The following is a 20,363-nucleotide window of genomic DNA, read 5'->3' on the forward strand; positions in this document are numbered from 1 at the left end:
CGCCACTAATCGCTCCGACGCATCATCCATTGTTTTACACAAAATTGAATAATACAATTAAAAACACAACATTTAAAAAATATATAAGGGAGAGAGAGAAGATAGAAACGGGACAAAATCCGGTCTATTCGGTGGTGTAGCACCAAAGACCAAACATTGGATTTTGTTCTACTTGGGGAGTTGGGGAGATCAGTGTTCAGATAAAATCCAAATACTAAAATCATATCTAACAGTAAGCGAAAATGGGTACGTACGAGGAAGGAAGACACACTGTTCCAGAGAGAGAGAGAGAGAGAGATCATTCATACCATTCATATCTTCAATATTCAATATCCTTCCCCCCATTAATTTCTCCTCTCTCTGATACTGCACTACACTATACATTCCCTGATTATAGCAGTAGTCAACTCCCATCACAACAGCAACCATCACAAGAATCTAGCAAACGGCATTTCACTATTTGATTTTCAGATAAATAAACAAACAAAGCCATGAGAATAATTAATGTAAGAAGAAATTAAAACAACCGAACATCTATCGATCGTCTGTGTCGATGCTAGCTATGTATGATCAGAAACACTTATCATATAGTAAATCGAAGGGGGAAAAAAAAAACAAAAACTAAAGACTGTTATTTACACATGATGATTAAAATGGAAGAGAAAGAGAGAGAGAAGTTTTCATTTCCTAGCTCGACCGGAAGTCACGGGTTAAGGTAGATATATATTGTGGAGAACCTAAAAACAATGCTTCTCCGATCTTTTTTCTATATAATTTTTTCGACCCATTTCAGCTCTGATCATAATCTTCAAGGACATCGATCCATCCATCCATGGCAATTAACTATATTTAATTCTAATCCGAAGAACAAATCCACGATTCCACCATACCTTCACTTCTGGCAACAGCATTGTTCTCCGGCGGCTTCTCCCCGTGAAAATCCGATGAAGCAGCCGCGAAGTTTACTTTCCCGTTCGAAGCCCGTGGCGATGAGTTTCCGTAACTCCCATTAACATTGGCTCCAGTTCCGTCGCCCCAGCTCGGTGTGTTATTGTCGCCGCCCCTCGAGGACGGAGGGCCATCAGGCGGTGACACTAAGTTCGGGCCCAGCCCGCCCAGCCCGTGCCCCAAGCCGAAGTCTTCCAGAACATTCCCCATTTTGAGTTGGGAATTATCGTTGGATCCGAAGTCCAAAGACGGTTGAGATTTTGAACCCGTATTGGGTAACGGGTATTTGGGCGGGTTCTGAAGGAACGATTGAAACGTGAAAATCGGGTTCTGCATGTTCAGGAGATTGCTCAGGTTTTGGGGCTGCTTGAGAATGCCCAAATCAGATGGCATTTGGAAGCCAAGCGGCGTCGTATTGGAAGAAGTGATGTTAGCGGCCGTGGTTGAAACAATGGCATCGACCAGTGAAGATGGAGATGATGAAGAAGAAACGAATGGGAGCGTTTGGGTTTGGAGTTTCTGGGCGAAGGGTCTGAGCAGGTAGGAAGGGGTTAGCGTTGCACCGTCCAAAGGCCCGGATCTCATGCTCGACGGTGCACCGAATAGATCGAGTCTGCTTCGGGGGAAAGGCGACGATGTGAACGGGGGCGCCGGGATCCCGGTGAACTCCTGAACCATGGCACGGAAATTGGTGGTGTCGGTGGTGAGGACAGTGGTGGGTGCGCGACGAGACGCTCTGGATCGTTTCTTTGGATTACGAACCGGGTTGGTTTGATCGGCCGGAGGAGGACCCGAACCCGGACCGCGAGCCGCATTTTCCGGCACCTGAGGATAACCAATGGACGGCGAGGAGTTCAAGAATGGGGCTCGAGGTTGTTGTCCCTGGGCTGTGGGGAAGGGTGGGCCGGGGGAGGACGAGACCATTACGCCGCCGATTTCGGTGCAATTCGGGTCGGATCGCAGAGGTTTGGACCAGACTGGTTCGAGGTTGAGAAGGGAATTCGGGTTTGGTAACGGCGGCGATCGCGACAAAGGGTCGAAGTAGTTGGGGAGCGGCGGGGGGTCGAACACGGCGGAGTGGTGATGCGGCAGCGGTTGCGAAGGCGGGTTAGGGATGGCGCCGACGTGGGCGGTTGGGATCAGGAACGCCGAGATCGATTCGGCGCGGGAGTCGTACTCCTCGTCGCCACCGCTGGACGACTGTATGCTGCCACTGTTAGCTGAATCCATGGCAGAGACAGAGAGAAGGGCAAAAAGGGAAAAAAGCAAGCGGAGAGAGAGAGAGAGAGAGAGATTTGGTAACTGAGTTACAGACTCATTAAAGGAAGGATGTCTGGGGAAGAAGAAGAAGAAGATGGAGATTGATCAGGTTCTGGAAGAGAGAGAGCTTTCAGAAAGTACCCATGTCTATAAAGCAGGAAGCTAGGTCTGATGATCTGGAACGAAGACGACAGCTACTGTACCCCCCCTTCTCTTCTTTCCTTCTTTCTTTATCTGTCTAGCTTTTATCTTCTTTATATTGGAGCAGAAGCGTGTATCTCTGAACAAGATAGTAAACGACCAGGGATCATCAAATTGCTGGGTTGCAGCAAAGAGGGCTTTTCTTCTTGGATTTTTCCCGTTTTTGTATATGGGTAATTAGGGCTTTTGAGTCTGGAGAGAGATGGGTTGTGTAGCCTTTCTCTTCTCTAAAAGAGAGGCGGCTTCTGCTCACATTTCCAGTTTTCCACTAAAAAGATCAGCGTGGGGTCGCCATGAATATGAGAGAGAGAGAGAGAGACAGAGAGCGCGCGGGGAGTGGAGATGGGTCAAAGAGAGATGAGGGGTTGGGATTTACAGTGTGAATGGGAAGAAGAAAAAGATACGAAGTGAAAGACACTGTAAAAACCTAATTAAGATTAAAATACAGAGCGTACAGCTACAGCAAAAATAAAATTATAAAAAAGAAAGGAATAACGTACTGGAAGTGGGCAATCTACCAAAATTAAGAATGATGATTGTTGAAATATAATGAAGCAAGAACTGCCAAATTAACAGCCAATTAATCAGCCAACTCCTCTATACAAACTTTTATCAATGTGATTAAATTTAATATAAATTCAAAAAATTTAAAAACAAAATCACGTTTTCATTTTGATCGCTAGGTTAAGTTTAAGATATGCAAGTAACAAGTATCATTTTTATATTTTTTACTCTATTTAAGTAAAGTATGAAAAAAAAATAATAAGTGATATATATTTTTTTATTTTCTAAAAGAATTAAAAAACGAAAATTCCTTGCCACAGCCTTTGACCAACTAAGTCAGAAGGATACAAAACGCCATCAGCAACATATGATTTTCAAAATCTAACGTTATTATTGAGATACCATGGCAAATCTTTTTACCACCCGCCTCAGTGGATCCTGCTTCCATATTCATACTCACCATTATATTCTCCCTGTTCTTTTATACTTTACCTCATGCCTTTCACCTCCTTTAATTTTATTTTAATGAAGACCAATAAAAGATGCAATCCCTCGATGGGTAGGTCAGTTCACCAACACCAAAAGTTTGCTGCAACTACCTGAACTGAAAAGCAAACCCACACAGTATCATTTTTTTGCCCTTTTCTCTCTATATGTACTAAGCATTTCCCTGCTTAATTAAGAATATATACCAAAAAACCCATATCACAAATTTTCATTGCGCAACTTGTGTGTAGAATAGAATATACGCCTCTACCTGTCATGAACTGTATACACTTATATAAATATTATAAGGCTACGTACATGTATTCTCTTTTTTTTTTTTTTTTTTGCTTTTGTATATTAATAATATTATTCCGTCGGTCTGCATTTGACAGGACAAAAACCCTACATAAACCCTAACCTAAGGGGGGTGACCCTGACCCTGACCCTGACCCTGGTCCATTCTCACCCTACGTATTCTAAGTCTACACGTAACTCGGAGGAGAGCTGGTGGCGAGGGCGGGGCGGATCTCATCTCATCTCATCTAACTCTAACCCTGCTCGGCGCCGGAGAGTTACAGCACGTACGTAGATTGGGGTCTTGACAGACCAAACGGAGAGGGCCACGTGGCGGAGAATACATACAAAAGACCTCACCTAAACGTGCCCTACCTACGTTACTTGTTCCTCTGAAACTACTCATGCGATATGATGTGGGAGCATCACAGCCATCGGCTTCACCGTACGTGGGCGATGCGAGAAAATAAATGGGTATGTGATGAGGATGAGTTGTGGGGAGCCAACCACAACCAATTAATACTGTAGGAGAATGTAGACTGATGGGACCTCCATCATTGTCCATGGACCTGTACCTCACATGAGGATGCAGCGCACGCATCATCTGATCTTGACCGTCCATTGATGCCCCATCTGATGTGCCTGGCTCTTCAGTACTTTCCATACTATATTGAAACAAATATTATATTATTTAAAGGAGGAGAGATCCAATGAGGGCGCCCTCGTGTTATTACAGTAGGCGGTGGGACTAGGCCGTGCGGGACGCGTGCTGCCTTTTTTTTCTCTCTTGCCTCACATTTTTTAATTAATAAAAACTCTCATGCTTGAAATATTGTATACGTTGTTAATGTTAATGGGGGGAATGGCCTTTTCTGGTCCGACATGTAAAACAAATGCTATGAGATGCGTATTTCAGATGCCCTCACCGCCATCCAATTTCCCCTTATGTATCAAACATTGCGCCTATATTTTCAAATATATATATATATATATATAGAGAGAGAGAGAGAGAGAGAGAGAGAGAGAGAGTCTCCTTTGAACTTGAATGATCAAAAGTGCTACCCAGTCTACATGTTGAAGATATGTTCAAAGCTTCATTAGTTTGAATCTTAAAATTCAAAGAATAATAAAGAATATATATATATATATATATATATATATATATATATATATCATAGCTAGGCAATCTATGATCTTGAATTTCATTTATGTTTAATTAGGATAGTTTGATAATTTTACATATTTTATCATAATTTAAAAATATTTTTATCTCATGTTTGGAGAGATCGTGAACTTGGATTTGGATTTATAGTGGATTTGGATAAGATGTAATATAAAATTATAGTAAAATTCGTCTAAATTCATTCAAATCTAAATTTAAGGTCCAAAATCCACACTCTCAAACATGACATTATAGTATTTAGTTAGTTATACATGAATTTAATTTTAATTTAATTTTGTTTTGTTAATCTTCTTGGAGGGAAAATAATTGTTTGTATGCAAAATTGGGATCCACCAAATTAGTAGAATTAAAGGAAGGTAGGTGTGAAAGAAATCAAATTAATTAACTTCAAGTAATTTACTATTGAACTTCTTTCATGGGGAGAAGCGTCATACGGTTTCTAGTTATTTATGAAAATTAAATGAACATCTCGCTAAAAGTTAAGGAGTTAATGGATCGAGGTGGGGAAAGAAAATTTGAAATAGACATCTTATATTAACTACAATCAAAGTCAAATCATGCTAGAGAATATATCGCAGTCCAGTAATAAATTAACAAGATTAAGAAATGATGGCGAGAGAAATTAAAATAGTGATGAGCAATTTGTAGATTGGAGAAAGAGCAAAATCAGAAAGGAATGAAGTGACCGAAGAGGCAAAGGATTTACAATTGAAAAAATGCATATTTTATTCTTAGAGGACTTACTCTAGGAAATTTATTTTCAAAGCCAAGAAACAAAAGGATAGGAACAGGATACCAAACAAAGGTTCATGGACAATCCAAAGGAGCATCACTTACTTGTGATCATATAAAGAATGTCGACTTTCACAAAAAGTAGAGGAAATGAAGTTTAATATTGTTGCAGTTTGGCTCAAGATTGAAGATACCTTGATTGATGAATACTTTGAAATAAAAGTAATATAGTAGTTTGTTAAACATTTGATCGGCCACTTTGTTAATTGATAAATAGCTATCAACATGGTAGAAATACGATGAGTTTAAGTCCAAAATAAATATAAAAGAACTAGTCTAGCAAGATTACGTACATCCAGAAAGGGATGATATCATTAATAATGCTATGGGTTGATTTTAAATATGATAAGGTAAATAAAATCTACTACAATTGTGGAATTATTGGTCACCTAGGAAATAGAGATGCTTGAAATAATCTATTTCTATAGGATTTACATGCATGAGCAGAGGTCATGTAAGCAAGAATCATCCAAGATCCAATGCAAAATATGAACTCTGCAAAAAAAAAAAAAAAAAGAAAAAAAAAAAGGCCTTTGTCGACAATCAAATAGAAGAAATAGGAGAAAAAGTTAGCAATTCAATTGAAAGTTAGATCTCAAATATTGAACTCGGTCAGTCAAAGAGACAACTCAATGAGTGAAATCTTGGATGCGGATGTGAGCTTATATGAAGTGGGGCCCTCCCAACGTGGAGAGAAGGGTGTAGGGAGACCAAAGAACTAAGGTTGAAAAAAAGTCAAAGCCCTAATCAATGTACATTGAAGCTCAATGAGGGCTCATCGAACTACTTTAGGATTTTCTAGGAGAACAAAATGCAAGAAATTTTGGAGGGCAAAACGGGTATTTAGGTGGCAAATAAAGAGGAGACTAAAAACCAAAAATAGAGGAATAGGTTTGGGGAGATCACCAAAGTAGATATGGTAGGGTCTAGTCATTTTCTCCAATAAAGAAACCTTTCATAATTTTAAGTTAAATAAGGAACATGTTAAGTATTATAGTCAAATGGTAAATATTACAATTTTTTGTAAAGTTACAACAAGTGCATGCTTCCTACAAAGAAGTTAATGAATCTATAAAGCCCAAAATGAGTTACTAGTTTGTTAATTATAAATAGGTAATTTATTAATAATGTTAACACCATATTTTTTTCGAAACAATCTATGATCATCTCATATTTTTTAAAATATTGTTAAAGAAGAAGAAGAAGAAGAGTATAGATGCACATTTGATTTGTTGGGATTTTCCCCTACTATCTACACTAATAACTATAAATTACTTTTCTAATGTTCACAATAAGAGAAAAGATGCATCTCTTTGTTACCTTTAAAAAAAGTCAACCTAACTTTGTTTTAAACTTATTTTGGCATCCCCTAAATAGAATGAAAAGATCATGTAATCGAAATGATATCATGTCCACCCATTACTAACTCAAAAATAAAGTAAAGTAAGATAGGATAAAATAATGTCAATCTCCTTCCTCTTTGCCAACATGATCAAATACCCCAAAGTTTGAAACATCCTAATGAGTTGATAAAGATTATCCACTTTAAATATGTATATATGGGAGGTTTTCACACAAAGGGTGAGGGAGCCCAAAGGGGGCTTTGTTGCCCCACAGTATGGTATCATATTTTAAGCTAGGGCCTAATGCCATTATATTACCATATGAGGATATTTCTGTGTTTTTAATTTAAGTGCTATTAGGGCACTCTTCCAAATGCCAAACTACTAATTGACCGAAAAAATACTACATCTAATAGAATATGCAGTTCACTCCAAAATTGAATTATGAGATATTGACTAGTGATTATTGGATATTTGGGTATTCCTAATGTAGACACCCCATATTGATAGGGACCTCATATAACCAAAAAAAAAAATTTATTTCACTATCCATAAAAATATAGTAGAAATACAAATACAGTGAAATGCAGGAAAATACAAGGAAATACAATGGAATACAAGGAAATACGGTGAAATACAAGGACATACAACAAATAAAAAGAAAATACAGGAGGATAAAAAATATAGGTGAATATACAGGGAATATTCGGAAGGTCTCTGTCGGCACCTGCACACACACGAAGAAAAAAGTTAGAAAAAAAAAATCAAGCAATAAAAGGGGAAATTTCTTTCTTAAACATTGGTTGAATCTGCAATAAATTGAAAGATTTATTTCTTAAAGTTGACAAATTTGCAAAGGAGAAGAATGATTTGTTTCCCAAATCAATTGATTGGCTAGAAACCAATATGAAAAGAAATTGGCAAAAACCCCCAGGGTGTGGTTCAGGTGGTAGTGCGGGCTGCGGGAGTGCCTTTCACGAGATCAGGTGTTCAAACCCTTCCGGGCTCGTTTCCACTCCAGGACTCCTGAATTTATCCTCCCTTTGGAGTTGTAGGGTCAACTTCAAGGGGCGCAGGATTAGTCACGTGGACCGTAAAACGAACGCGTGGATACTCGGTGGGTATTCCAAAAAAAAAAGAAATCGGCGAAGGGAATCCAATTTTAATGAGCCTCAACCGGGGATGGGAAGTCTTTGTAGGAAGGAAAGCATGCACATGGGAAGGTAGAACACAAGAAAATTGGCAATTAGAAAGGGGTGATTTATTGCCTATGATAGTTGATTTAGTTTTAATTGCTAGCCAAAACCTTGTCCCTATAAATAGGGGGCCTCTGCAAGGGGAGAGGACATACAGAAGAATAGAAAAAGACATACGAATATTGAGAGTGAAGTGAGGAAAATCGATTGAGAGAAAGGTAGGGTTAAATCCTTCCTAAGAAAAAGGAGGGTCAAAGCGTTGAAGGACCGAAGAACCAACACAACCTGAAGGGTTCCCACAACCAAGGAGGGCGAAAGCTGAGGACAAGAGCTAATACCAACACCAAAAAGGGAGCAACCAAAAGGGCAGAAAGAAAGGACAAGAAGAACTGAAGGAATGGAAGACCCAAGGTGAGTGTTTTGTTCTGTATTCATAAAATGATTTGCTTCCATATTCGTAGTTTCAGTATTTGTATTTGGTAAAATAGAAGGAAGCTACCTCTCGATGCAACTCATCCCTGAAACCCTCATGCCCACGGTCAAAAAGCCAAGTCCCAAGTTTAGTTGTAAAGAGCCTCCCCCTCCCCCCCCCCCCCCCCAAAGATGATGTTTTAAAACAAGCCTCGAAGTACACTGTTCAAAAAGCCCCCAAGTTGACGCTTTAAAATAAAATCCAAGCTCCAATCTTAAAAAAGCCTCAAGCCCAATGTTTTAAAATAAAATTCCCAAGCCCAATTTTAAAAAACCTGAGTCCTTTGTTTTAAAAGAAAACCCAAGCCCACGATTTTAAAAGACCCACAAGCCCATGGTTTTAAAAGCCTAGCACCTAACCCAGTTTCAAAATGCCTTAAGCCCCCTATTTTAAACCCAAACAAAGCCCATGATTTTAAAAGGCCCACAAGCCCAGCCCCAGCCCCAGCCTAGCTAAAAAACAAAAGGCCTTAAGTCCACCAACCAAGCCCATGGTTTTAAAAAGCCCTAAAGCCCACGATTAAAAGGTCAAGTCCCTAAGCCAAGTTTCTAAATAAGCCCCAAAGCCACTTTTTTAGTAAAGCCCAAGCCCAAGTTTTATAAAAAATGAATTTGTAAGCTAGATTCTGGTCAAGCCCAATTGGGTTTGACCTAACTAGAGTCTAATCGTAAGACAACCAATTGGGCTTCACCTAACCAAAGGTTAAACCAGAGTCCAACCCTAGCCTAACCAATCTTAACCAGAGCCCATACCGGAGTCCAAACGTAACCTAACTAGCCTAAATCCTAGTCTTACCCAAACCTAGCCCAGGTCAAAGTCTGGAAGCCTGTTTGGCTCCCAAGAAAACTCTTGATAAACTCCTAAGAAAGTTCCAAGAAAATAAGGAAGACCCATAAAGCTATACAAAGCCCAAGGAGTCAAAACAGTGTCCAAAAGACAAAATAGGGGGTGAGAAAACATTTACCTACCTCCATTGAAAACTCGAGTGACCAACTCTGTGTCAAATATGCAAAAAAAAAAAAAAAAGGAAATGGGGATAAGTACACATGAAAACCTAGAAAATAGAGAGAAAACTAGAGAAAAGGGAGTATCTATAGAAAGAGAAAGAAGAGAGGATTCGTAGAAAGAAAAAGAGAGAGAGAGAGAGAGAGAGAGAGAGTAGAGAGAGAGAGAGAGAGAGAGAGAGAGAGAGAGAGAGAGAGAGAGAGAGAGAGAGAGAGAGAGAGGTCAAAAGGAAAAGAACCAGAGAGAACAGAGAAGAGAGGATCCGCGCATAGAAAGAGAACGAGTAAGATCAAAAAGGAAAGAACTAGAGATAAGAGAGAATAGAGGATCCATGAAGAGAGGATCTGTAGAGAGAGAGAGAGAGAGAGAGAGAGAGAGAGAGAGAGTTTGCGCAGAATAGAGAGGAGAGGAGAGGAGAGAGAAATTGAACGGGAAAATGGGGAGAAATAGGAAAAAATGGGGGTTTTTATACCTAGGGTTTAGTGGGTCACATGGAACAATCTGGGTCAAGTATACTTTGAGTGACGTGGAGAAATTTGAGCTGTTTGATATGTGTTTTCTATAGATAGCCAAATTTTTGCCACGAGAGCGATCCTGGTCAAAATTTCAGGACCAATCGAGTGCTAACACGTGGTAGGTGATGTTATGTCGACGTCACCTTGTCATAGTAAATTTAAAAGAGAAAAAAAAATAAAAAAAGAAGGAAAACCACTAGTGGCTACGCCATGTTGGCGTCACCCTGCTATAGTATATTAAAAAAAAAAAACAAAAAGGCTACCACGTGTCCCCACCATGGGAGGGCATGTGGCCTGCCCAAACCTAACCAGCCTAGACTGATTAAGCCGGCCTGGTTTGTTTGAATCTATTTATTTTATTTTATTTTATTTTTATTTTATTTATTTTATATTATATTATATTTTTTTTGTGCAATTATATTTTTAATTGGATTTTTAATTTTAGAAATGGAAAATAATAGAGAAAATCAAGAAAAATTAGGAAAAATATTTTGAAAGTCAAAAAAATGAGAAAAATATTTTGAGTTGTTTTTAAGTAAAAAATAAATGAAAAAAGAAGTCTTTAAAAACCCCAAAAAATTAGAAATTTTTTGAAAAATCTTTAAAAAAATTATAAAATTTGGAAAAATTTTGGGATATTTTTTAAGACTCTTATTCCAAATTTGAAAAATTTTCCCAATTTTTGCCTCGATGTCCCTATGATTTTGAAAAGGGCAATGAGATATTTCAGACCTCACTTGTATTAGCTTTGAGGGGTTTTATCTAACAGCATCCACTCGTTTGGAGGTCTTATTAGACATTCCTAAATCACACCTTAATTTTCATTCCTCTTTTAAACTTTTACTTATTTATTTGTTTTATTTTTAAAGGAGTTAATTAAAGACCATCAAGTTCAATTTAGGGATAATTCATGATTAATTAGGTACTGTTCATTGAACGACTGCGTAGGGGGTGCTGATACCTTCCCCTAGCATAACTGAACTCCTGATCCCCACTTTGGTAAAAGTATATCGAAACTACTAATTCCTTGACCTAGGATTAGTCTAGAGATCAATCAAATGAGTAGCAAATAGGTGTTCTAACTGCACCTAGGTAAATAATAGGTTAGTGGCGACTCCATTTCAATTTTCAACATTTATAACCCCTCACCAGTCCCAGGGCACAATCCGCCTACCAGGGGTAGGTTGCGACAGCTTGGTGACTCTGTTGGGGTTCTAGAGATTCGAGCTAGCAATTAGTTATGAATTATCCCAAATATGAAATTAATAGTCTTTTAATTATTCCCTAATATCTTATTTGTGAATAAGGATATTGTAAGATACTAATTGGTAGGCTCACCAAGGCTTGGGTTCTTAACTACCAAAGATAAAATTTATACTACCTAACAATCCCAAGTTCAGTAGAAAGTGAGGAAGTCGGGTGTCCATCCTCTGGGACTTAAAGCGCATTTATTAAACTACTTCAAAATTAGTTTACTATAGCCTTGTATAAAAGAGAAGTAAAATGTGGTATTTTTCAATGAGTGAAATCTAACCAACTAGTAGAAAGCAATTAAAGAAAGCAAGTAAATCTAAGTTAACCCTACTCCTATAAAGCAGTGTTTAGACATGAGTATAGTTTAGGATGTTGTTTTGTGTAATCTAAGTTTAGTGAGATTATCGTACTAAACTAACCGGAACCCAGCTAAACAATCTAAGGAGCCATTCAATGGCATAGAGTAGTAGGGGTGCACCAGTCGTCTGAAGCATGGTCGGGAACTAGAGTATACTTTGTCACAAATGATGAGAACCTCTATAGGAGACTGTAGCCTAATACGTGTACTTGACTGAAGAAATAGAGGTACTAATCTTGTCACTAAACATCATCACCATCCAAACAATAAATGAAAGCAGTAAATGAAAGTAGTAAATGAAAGTAGTAAAGAGAAAGCATGTAAAAAGATCATCCCTTTGCAATCAGAATCTTTGTCACTAATGCCAAAAATACAACTAAGCGATCATGTAATACACACTGTAAAACATAAGAGCTCGCTGGTAGTCACACGCCATCGATTACACCTTGCACAATCCATAAATCTACACTGCTTCTAATCTAACTTGGCTCTCAATGACATCTTAAGTTTGTCACTAACCTAAGAAAGGCCAAAGAGGAACCCAAAGTTTGTGTTCGTAGCAAATACTTATAGGCTTTAGGGTTTACAAGGTTTGTTTCACAGTTTAGGAAAGTTTGCAACAAATCTCAAGTAAAAGATCGTCGCTATCAACCAAATCACCTCCATGCTTTCCTTGTGTGCACCCTGGTTGAGACTCTCAGGAAATCAGGAATTTGAATCTTCGATGTCTTTGATTGCATAGTGCCTCAGGGTCTTGCAGGTCGAGTTGATGGTCGAGAATTGCATGATCTCGATCTTCAAGAAATTTCAGGAACTTGACAAAGTCGCCCCTTAAGGTCTCTTGGTTAACCACTTCGTCGAGGTTCTCGGTAATTCTACTCTTAGTTTTGTGTTAGTATCTCGATGTGGTCACCCTAGAGAGTCACTTGGTCGATCACTTGGTCGACCCTTGCAGCATTTCGAACTCAGTCTAAACTCCGGAGTCTGCAATGGAAGACTAAGTCACCCCTGTGTGTTTCTAGTTATGGCACTTGGTCAGACAAAGACTTCCTTTTCTTTGATGATCTAAGACTTTGGGAGCTTGGCTAAACTTCTGACTTTAAGCTTTGTGTACTATAGATACTCCTTTAGCGTGTCACATGTCTAACTCCTTGGTTTTAACCTGTTTTTCCTGAAAAGACAAATAAACTTTGCATAGTTCCGAACAATGATAACAATGGGTAAATAAATAATAAGGTGAGAATAAGCAAAGGTAAATGAGGGTCTAAAATCATGCATTTTAGGGACTCATCACAACCCCTAACTTATACTTTGATAGTCCTCGAGCAAAGCAAAATCTAAGAAAATTATACAAGCTTATCTACCTCCTCTTTCGTGGAAAACACGGTTGCATTTACCATATGCAACAATGCTTTAAACCCCTAGGTTGATCCTAATGGACGAGTTCTAGTATCGTAAGGGTTTCCAGGGTGATACCCACAAACACCACTTTAGTGAACAAAATATGAGATTGCATGGAGCACACTCATACCATTTTATATACAAAGATATAACCTTATTACACACAGATTCCTTTATACATGACTCTACTATACACACACTCTGTAGAAATTCAATCATGCAAATCTCAACAATACACAGTCATCTCAAGACACAACTCATAGAGAATCAACCCATGATTATAATTCAGGGTTAATATTAGCATATAAATTCAGGAATGAATAGGCCACTTCACAAGGCATGTGTAAGGTATTTGATTTGTCTCACTCAGAGTGCCTTGGGACACCTATAGAATGGTCGTCTTGACTCAACCTCACTGATTTATTTCCTCAAAATGCACTCAAGAAAATGGTTTCACTCTCATATGTGAGGAAGAGTGTCATGATCAAACGTCCCACATATTTGAAGAACTAACGCTAAAAATGTTGAGTGGACTAGTCTTATAAGAAATAAAATTCAGCCTTTACTGAGGTGTCAGGTCCTTCACCTTAGCATCTTCTCACTTGCTCACCACATTCAATCAAGACCATCCTAGATGCACTTATTCCTAGACTAAGCGTGAATTCAGCAAGTGCATTGGTTAGCAGAAGATTCTTCATACGTGTAGATTTGTGGTGTCGTGTCCTTAGCTTGACCTCTTTATATTTGTTTGGAGCAAGTGGATATTTTTGTTTTCATTTCCTCTGCTCATAATTTTTTTTTCATTTTCTTTCTTTGCATGGTCAGTTTAGACAATCATTACACTCTTATATTGTCTTTATATCTCTAATGGGAATGTATCTCGAATAGGAGTCCATGGAAAAAGTCTGTCTCTAGAGGTGACTTAACCTTCACATTTTGAGCAAACTACAAGACCTAGATTTATATATCCTCACTTGATGTTGCCTTTAGGGTAACAAATGCAAAAACGAAGACTAGTTGGAAAAGGAAATCTAGCAAAAGAAGGAAGGTTGAGTTTTATAAACTCGGAGTTTGACGTCAACAACTCGAGAAATGAACAAATGGCTCAACGGTACCTCACAAGGTGTTATAGTCGCCACGAGTATTCTCTCAATGCATTTTTAGCCTTATAAAGTACCATGTAAATATAAGAGTTTGCACACCAGTATTAACCCAAACAAACCACTAGTCAAACTAGCTGGAGTGAAACCAAGATATCAGCTATGTTATGCGAGTTTTACACAACTAATTCACTACATTGTTAGTGAGCATAATAAAATAATACAACTAAGAAGCCTATGCATGTAACACTAGGTTATATAGGTGTATGTAGAGGGTGTGTATGGGTTAAGTGTTCACTGGAAATTTTTCAAAAATTTGTCATTTTTGTGCATCAAATGTGCTATGCAGTGTGCCACCCCCTACTCCCAACTTAAAACTTTAGTGTCCTCACTAAAGTTTAGAAAGAAATACAGAAAATGGGCATGGGTAAGAACACTACATGGTGCCATGGAGCTCAAATGGTGTTCTTGTGGTGAAGACATATAATTCAATCACCACATGTATGCAAGAATACACTGAAGCACAAAAGACCCGTAATAGCCAAAAGCACCATGTATATTCATTCATATTCAAGGCAATACACTACAAAAAGAAACATTACAAGTGTCGGTACTACCAAGATTATGCAGTATAAGAAAATAAAATTCAATAGAAAGGAAGCAAAATGAAAGAAAAACAAGAAGAAGTGTGCCGCAGAAGCACCACGAACGAAGTAACTAATGGGTCTTCCTAGTTACCCTCAGTTTTCGATCTAGAGTCCGAGACGTGGAGAGGATTAGCAGAGGAATTGATGGGGCTGTCATAATGTGATATTGCAGTGCGGATCTTTTGGAGCGCTTCTACTAGCGCATCCCAGATCACTGGGCCCAACATAGTAGGTGGCACACTGGCCAGAATTGGTGATGCCACTTGGGAGACCAGCAAAGTGTGCATCCTCATCATCTGTTCTCTTCTTCGATGCTAGTGACATTGAGTGGATGTATGGGAGGATTGGCTGGGCTCCACTTTTGTCTTACTTGAGTGTAGCTGCATTGTCGCGAGCTAGAGGTGATGAGGAAGGTTAGTGTCGAAGGGAGCTAAAGAGTGAAACCCTAAATCAAAGAGAAGAGATTTGATTATGATAGGGTTCACCGGAGCTACGCATGGTGAATGGATGCGTGTCGAAGGTTCAGAGGTAGGGTTCGGCCTCTAGTGACTACAGCTAGGAGATAGGCGACGAGGTTCAACCAGGGACAATAATGGTAGGAGCTTAAATGTTGGGTGTTAAACAAGATTTTAAATGAGTTTGACTATCCCGACCATGTCGTACCAGTTTTTGTGCTAGTTGTAATCTAGATTTCTGAACAAAGGGCTATTAATTGGAGACTAGGTCACATGCCAGCCCGGTGCTAGTCGCGACCATGGTCGATCCTTACGCCCATATGTGGGATAGTCACCCCATTAGTTGTACCCCCAACTTATCATAAAATCTACTTTAAAGACTCTAAACCCTACTTAGAATACCCTATACAACCTATACACTAAAAAAAAAAAATTTATCGGGTTGCCTCCCAGAAGCACTAAGTTTACCATCTTCAGCCAAACACCTTAAACTCATTTCGAATTCAGCCGGGTTCGAACGAAAAATTTTTCTCCTCCATTTCCTTGTTACACCTTGGCTGGCGTACCCCCAACTTTTCCTCTAGATCTGAATCCGAGTTATGTATTTCCCTGCGTAGTTCGTAAAGATCTTCCGAGCTAGATGAAGAAGGACTCTTAGACTAAGATGTTGCTTCCAATGGATCCCCTCACAGACTTGAGGGAACCTCCTTCCCAACAATTTGATCAATCGGGCCCTCTTCCATAGCTTGGACGAATTGACGTGCATGTCAGGGAGCATAAAATATGTTCAGCCGAAATTGCCTATGGCCTAAGGAGATGTCCATAATCCCTGTTTGGCACTGAATGCTTGCATTAGCTGTAGCCAAGAACGGTCGTCCTAAAAGGATAGGGATTGGATTCGTGGATAGTTCCATATCTAAGATAATGAAATCGACTGGGTAATGGAAGTCATCTACTTTGACTACTACATCCTCTACCACACCCTGGGGTTTCTTAAGGGAACGATCAGCAAGAGACAAAGTGATCGAGGTGGGTTGCAACTTTCCTAGGTTAAGTTTCTAGTAAGCTGAATACGAAAGGATGTTCATGCTCTCCCCTAGATCTAAGATAGCCCTATCAATGGTGTAACCAACAATTACACATGAAATAGTAGGTGGGGCAGGGTCTTTTAGCTTAGGCATAAGGTGCCCTAATATTATGGAGCTTATGTGCTTGTCCTACTTAACCAAACCATCTATATGCACCTTTAACTCTTGCTTTTGCGTTGATAAGTCCTTAAGGAATTCTTTGAATGCAGGTGATTGCTTTATGCCATCTAGAAAAGGCTTGTCAATTCTTAATTGTTTAAACATGTCTCAAATGGGCTCAATTGTGGCCTTTTTCCTAAATATAGAAGGTGCAAGAGGGGCTGCAGCATGTGGCATTGAAGGGATGTGAAAACCCTGATGGGGGGCGAAGAGAGGTTTGGTCCTTCCAGTTGCAGGTGTGGTACTAAAGGGTTTATGTACCCAACTAGAGGAAGATAGGGTGCAAGAATCAGCATTGGATACTACCTTATTTTCTTCCTTATTCTCTCCCTCGCTTAATTGGCCCTTGGTTTCTATATCTGTCATCCTACCACTTCGAAAAGTGGTCACCGCCTGGACTTGCTCAGGGTATGATGAAGTACCAGCGTCCGGTTCATATTCCACCCCATATTTTCCCTTGGTATTCACTATAGGCTGACTTGGCACCTTGAACTCATCTCTCTTATTCAAGGTAGCAGCTAGTTGCCCTAGGGTGGCTTCTAGCTTTGCAATCGATTAGGAGTGAGAGTGAAGGAGTTTTCGTTCTACTTGATGATCAACCTCAATGTTTTTAAGGGCTTTCAACATCGTCTCTTGAAAAGTGTCATACTTAGGCAGAGGTGGAGATGACTGCTGAGCGGTCGAAGATTTGGGGGCTGAATCATGATGATTTTGAAAATTTTGGTATTGACACGGACGCAGAGGATCAGGGTCTTGTGGAGGTCTTTAGAATTGAAAACCCAGAGTTTACGGCTTCTAGGAGAAGTTGAGATGTTGTCTCCACCTAGGGTTTTAGGTACTAGAGTAAGGGTCGTTGGATGGCCTATCATACCAATTGTCGGTGGCTTTCACTTTCTCCTACACAGGCTCAGGCTGGGAAGGCACATGTGGGCAATTATAACATGTATGAGAGGGGTCAGAGAAAATTGCACAAATATCTGCACACGCCATTGTCTGCGGTTCTAAGGACAAGCACTGGTATAGTTTTTTGGATATGGCATCTAGGGTAGGGGCTAGGTCTTGGCTTGTGGCCAACTCGTAAACTCCCTTAGGCTCAAATGTGTATGGGTTAAGTGTTCTACAAGTAGCAACCATGTGTTTATGAGAATTTCAGTCAAGTTTTCAAAGAGAACCGAGGCCTCATTCTCATGCTTTGTGAGAAAAGTACCTCTGCACGATGCATAAACCATTGACCTATCTCTCTCAGCTAACCCTTTGTAAAAATTTTGCACTAATGTCCACTTGGGAACCTAATGATGTGGGCATTTACGGAGCAAGTCCCTAAAGCGTTCCTAGGTCTCAAAGAAAAGTTCCCCATCCGTCCGTGTGAAAGCTATGATTGCCCTTTGCAACTAGTTAGTCTTCCCAATTGGGAAGTACTTTTTTAGGAAAATCATGTTGCATGATGGCCTAGTTGGTCACTGAGTTTGGCTATAAGGACATCATCCAATATTTGGCCTTATCTTTTAAAGAGAATGTAAAAAGCCTAAGGCGTAGGATATCATCACTAAAATTAGGTATGCAGATGGTGAAGCAAATCTCCAAGAACTCATCTGGATGCCGATAAGGATTTTCGGTGGGGTTGCCATGAAATTTGGGTAGAATCAAGATGATTGAAGTCTTAATCTCAAAATGCTTTGCTTGAACATCTAAGAACCGGATGCAGGACGACGATGTGTATGCATTAGGCACAAAGTAGTCCCTAAGCAGCTGAAGTGGTTGCTCTCCCACCACAGGAGCACGGGGTTCTGAGAGTTGATCAGCAGGAACCGGTGGATTTTGTTCAACCATAACTTTCAGTTCAGGCGACTTAGCTTTCTCGGGATTAGAGATAGGTTTCCTAAGGAACCTACGGTATTTTTCAATCTCGGGATCTATGGGAATTATCTTGGGTTCCAAAGAACGCAAACCAAACATACAAATTTTTAAGCACACAGATTCAAGACTTCAGAGATAACAAACAAAAATGAAAATAAAAAAATAAAGATGAAAATAAAAGGAGAGCAAATCAAAACACAAGGCAAAAATACTCTAAAGTGGAAGTTAGCTTATAACCATAGCCAAGTCCATGACAACGACACCAAAATTTGGTAGGCTCACCAAGGCTTGGGTCCTTAACTACCAAAGATAAAATTTATACTACCTAACAATCCCAAGTTCATTAGAAGGTGGGGAAGTTGGGTGTTGATCCTCAGGGACTTAGAGCGCAATTATTAAGCTTCTTCTAAATTAGTTTACTATAGCCTTGTATAAAAGAGAACTAAAAGGTGCTATTTTTCAATGAGTAAAATCTAACCAACTACTTGAAAGTGATTAAAGAAAGCAAGTAAATCCAAGTTAACCCTACTCCTACAAAGAAGTGTTTAGACATGAGTATAGTTTAGGATGTTGTTTTGTGTAATCTAAGTTCAGTGAGTTTACCGTACTCGACTAACCAAAACTTGGATAAACAATCCAAGGAGCTGTTCGATGGCATAGAGTAGCAAGGGTGCACCAGCCATCTGGAGCACGGTCGGGAACTGGAGTATACTTTATCACAAATGACGACGAGAACCTCTATGGGAGACTGTAGCCTAATATGTGTACCTGACTGAAGAAATAGAGGTGCTAATCTTGTCACTAAACATCATCACCATCCAAACAATAAATGAAAGCAGTAAATGAAAGCAATAAATGAAAGCAGTAAAGAGAAAGCATGTAAAAATATCATCCCTTTGCAATCAGAACGCCTATCACTAACGCTAGAAAATACAACTGAACGATAATGTAATATACACTGGAAAACACAAGAGCTCTACCGATTGTCACACGCCATCAAATACATCTTGCATAATCCAGAAATCTACACTACTCCTAATCTAACTTGGCTCTCAATAACATCTTAAGTTTGTCACTAACCTAAAAGAGGCCAAATAGGAACCCAAAGCTCGTGTTCATAGCAAATACTTATAGGCTCTAGGGCTTACAAGGTTTGTTTCACAGTTTAGGAAAGTTTACATCAAATCTCGCACAGGAGATCATCGCTGTCAACCAAGTTGCCCCATGCTTTCCTTGTGTGCGCCCTTGGTTGAGACTCATGGGAAATCAAAAATTCGAATCTTCGATGTCTTTAACTGCGTCGCACCTCAGGGTCTTGCTAGTTGAGTTGATGGTTGAGACTTGCAGGATCTTAATCTTCAGGAAACTCAAGAACTCGACATTGTCGCCCCTCAAGGTCTCTTGGTCGACCACTTTGTCAAGGCTCTCGATAATTTTTCTTTCAGTCCTATGTCAGTATCTCGACGTGGTCGCCCTAGAGAGTCACTTGGTCGATCACTTGGTCGACCCTTGCAGCATTTCAATCTCAATCTCAACTTCGAAGTCTGCAGTGGAAGACTAAGTTGGCCTTGTGTGTTGCTGGTCGCGCCACTTAGTCAGACAAAGAATTCCTTTTCTTTGATGATCAGATGCTTTGGGAACTTGGCTAAACTTTTGAATTTAAGATTTGTGTACTCCAAATACTCCTTTAGCATCTCACATGCCTAACTCCTTGGTTTTAACCTGTATTTCCTGAAAAAATGAACAAACCTTGCATAGCTCTGAACAATGATAACAATGGGTAAATAAATAATAAAGTGAGAATCAACAAAGGTAAATGAGGATCTAAAATCATGCATTTTAGGG

At 39.5% G+C, this 20,363-nt stretch overlaps 1 protein-coding gene across 1 annotated transcript; it reads right to left on the reverse strand.

Annotated features, from left to right (window-relative positions):
• Positions 1-439: 439 nt before the first annotated feature.
• LOC131160518 (uncharacterized) lies at positions 440-2,685 on the reverse strand. The gene has a single exon (XM_058116291.1). The coding sequence runs from the start codon at positions 2,176-2,178 to the stop codon at positions 856-858; it is 1,323 nt and encodes a 440-aa protein (XP_057972274.1). The 5' UTR covers positions 2,179-2,685; the 3' UTR covers positions 440-855.
• Positions 2,686-20,363: the final 17,678 nt, after the last annotated feature.

The sequence above is a fragment of the Malania oleifera genome, chromosome 7 (assembly GCF_029873635.1).
Source record: "Malania oleifera isolate guangnan ecotype guangnan chromosome 7, ASM2987363v1, whole genome shotgun sequence".
In the NCBI taxonomy this organism is placed as follows: Eukaryota; Viridiplantae; Streptophyta; class Magnoliopsida; order Santalales; family Ximeniaceae; genus Malania; species Malania oleifera.

Excerpts from the sequence above, each read along its gene's own strand:
- LOC131160518 (XM_058116291.1), bottom strand. The coding sequence starts at position 2,178 with ATGGATTCAGCTAACAGTGGCAGCATACAGTCGTCCAGCGGTGGCGAC.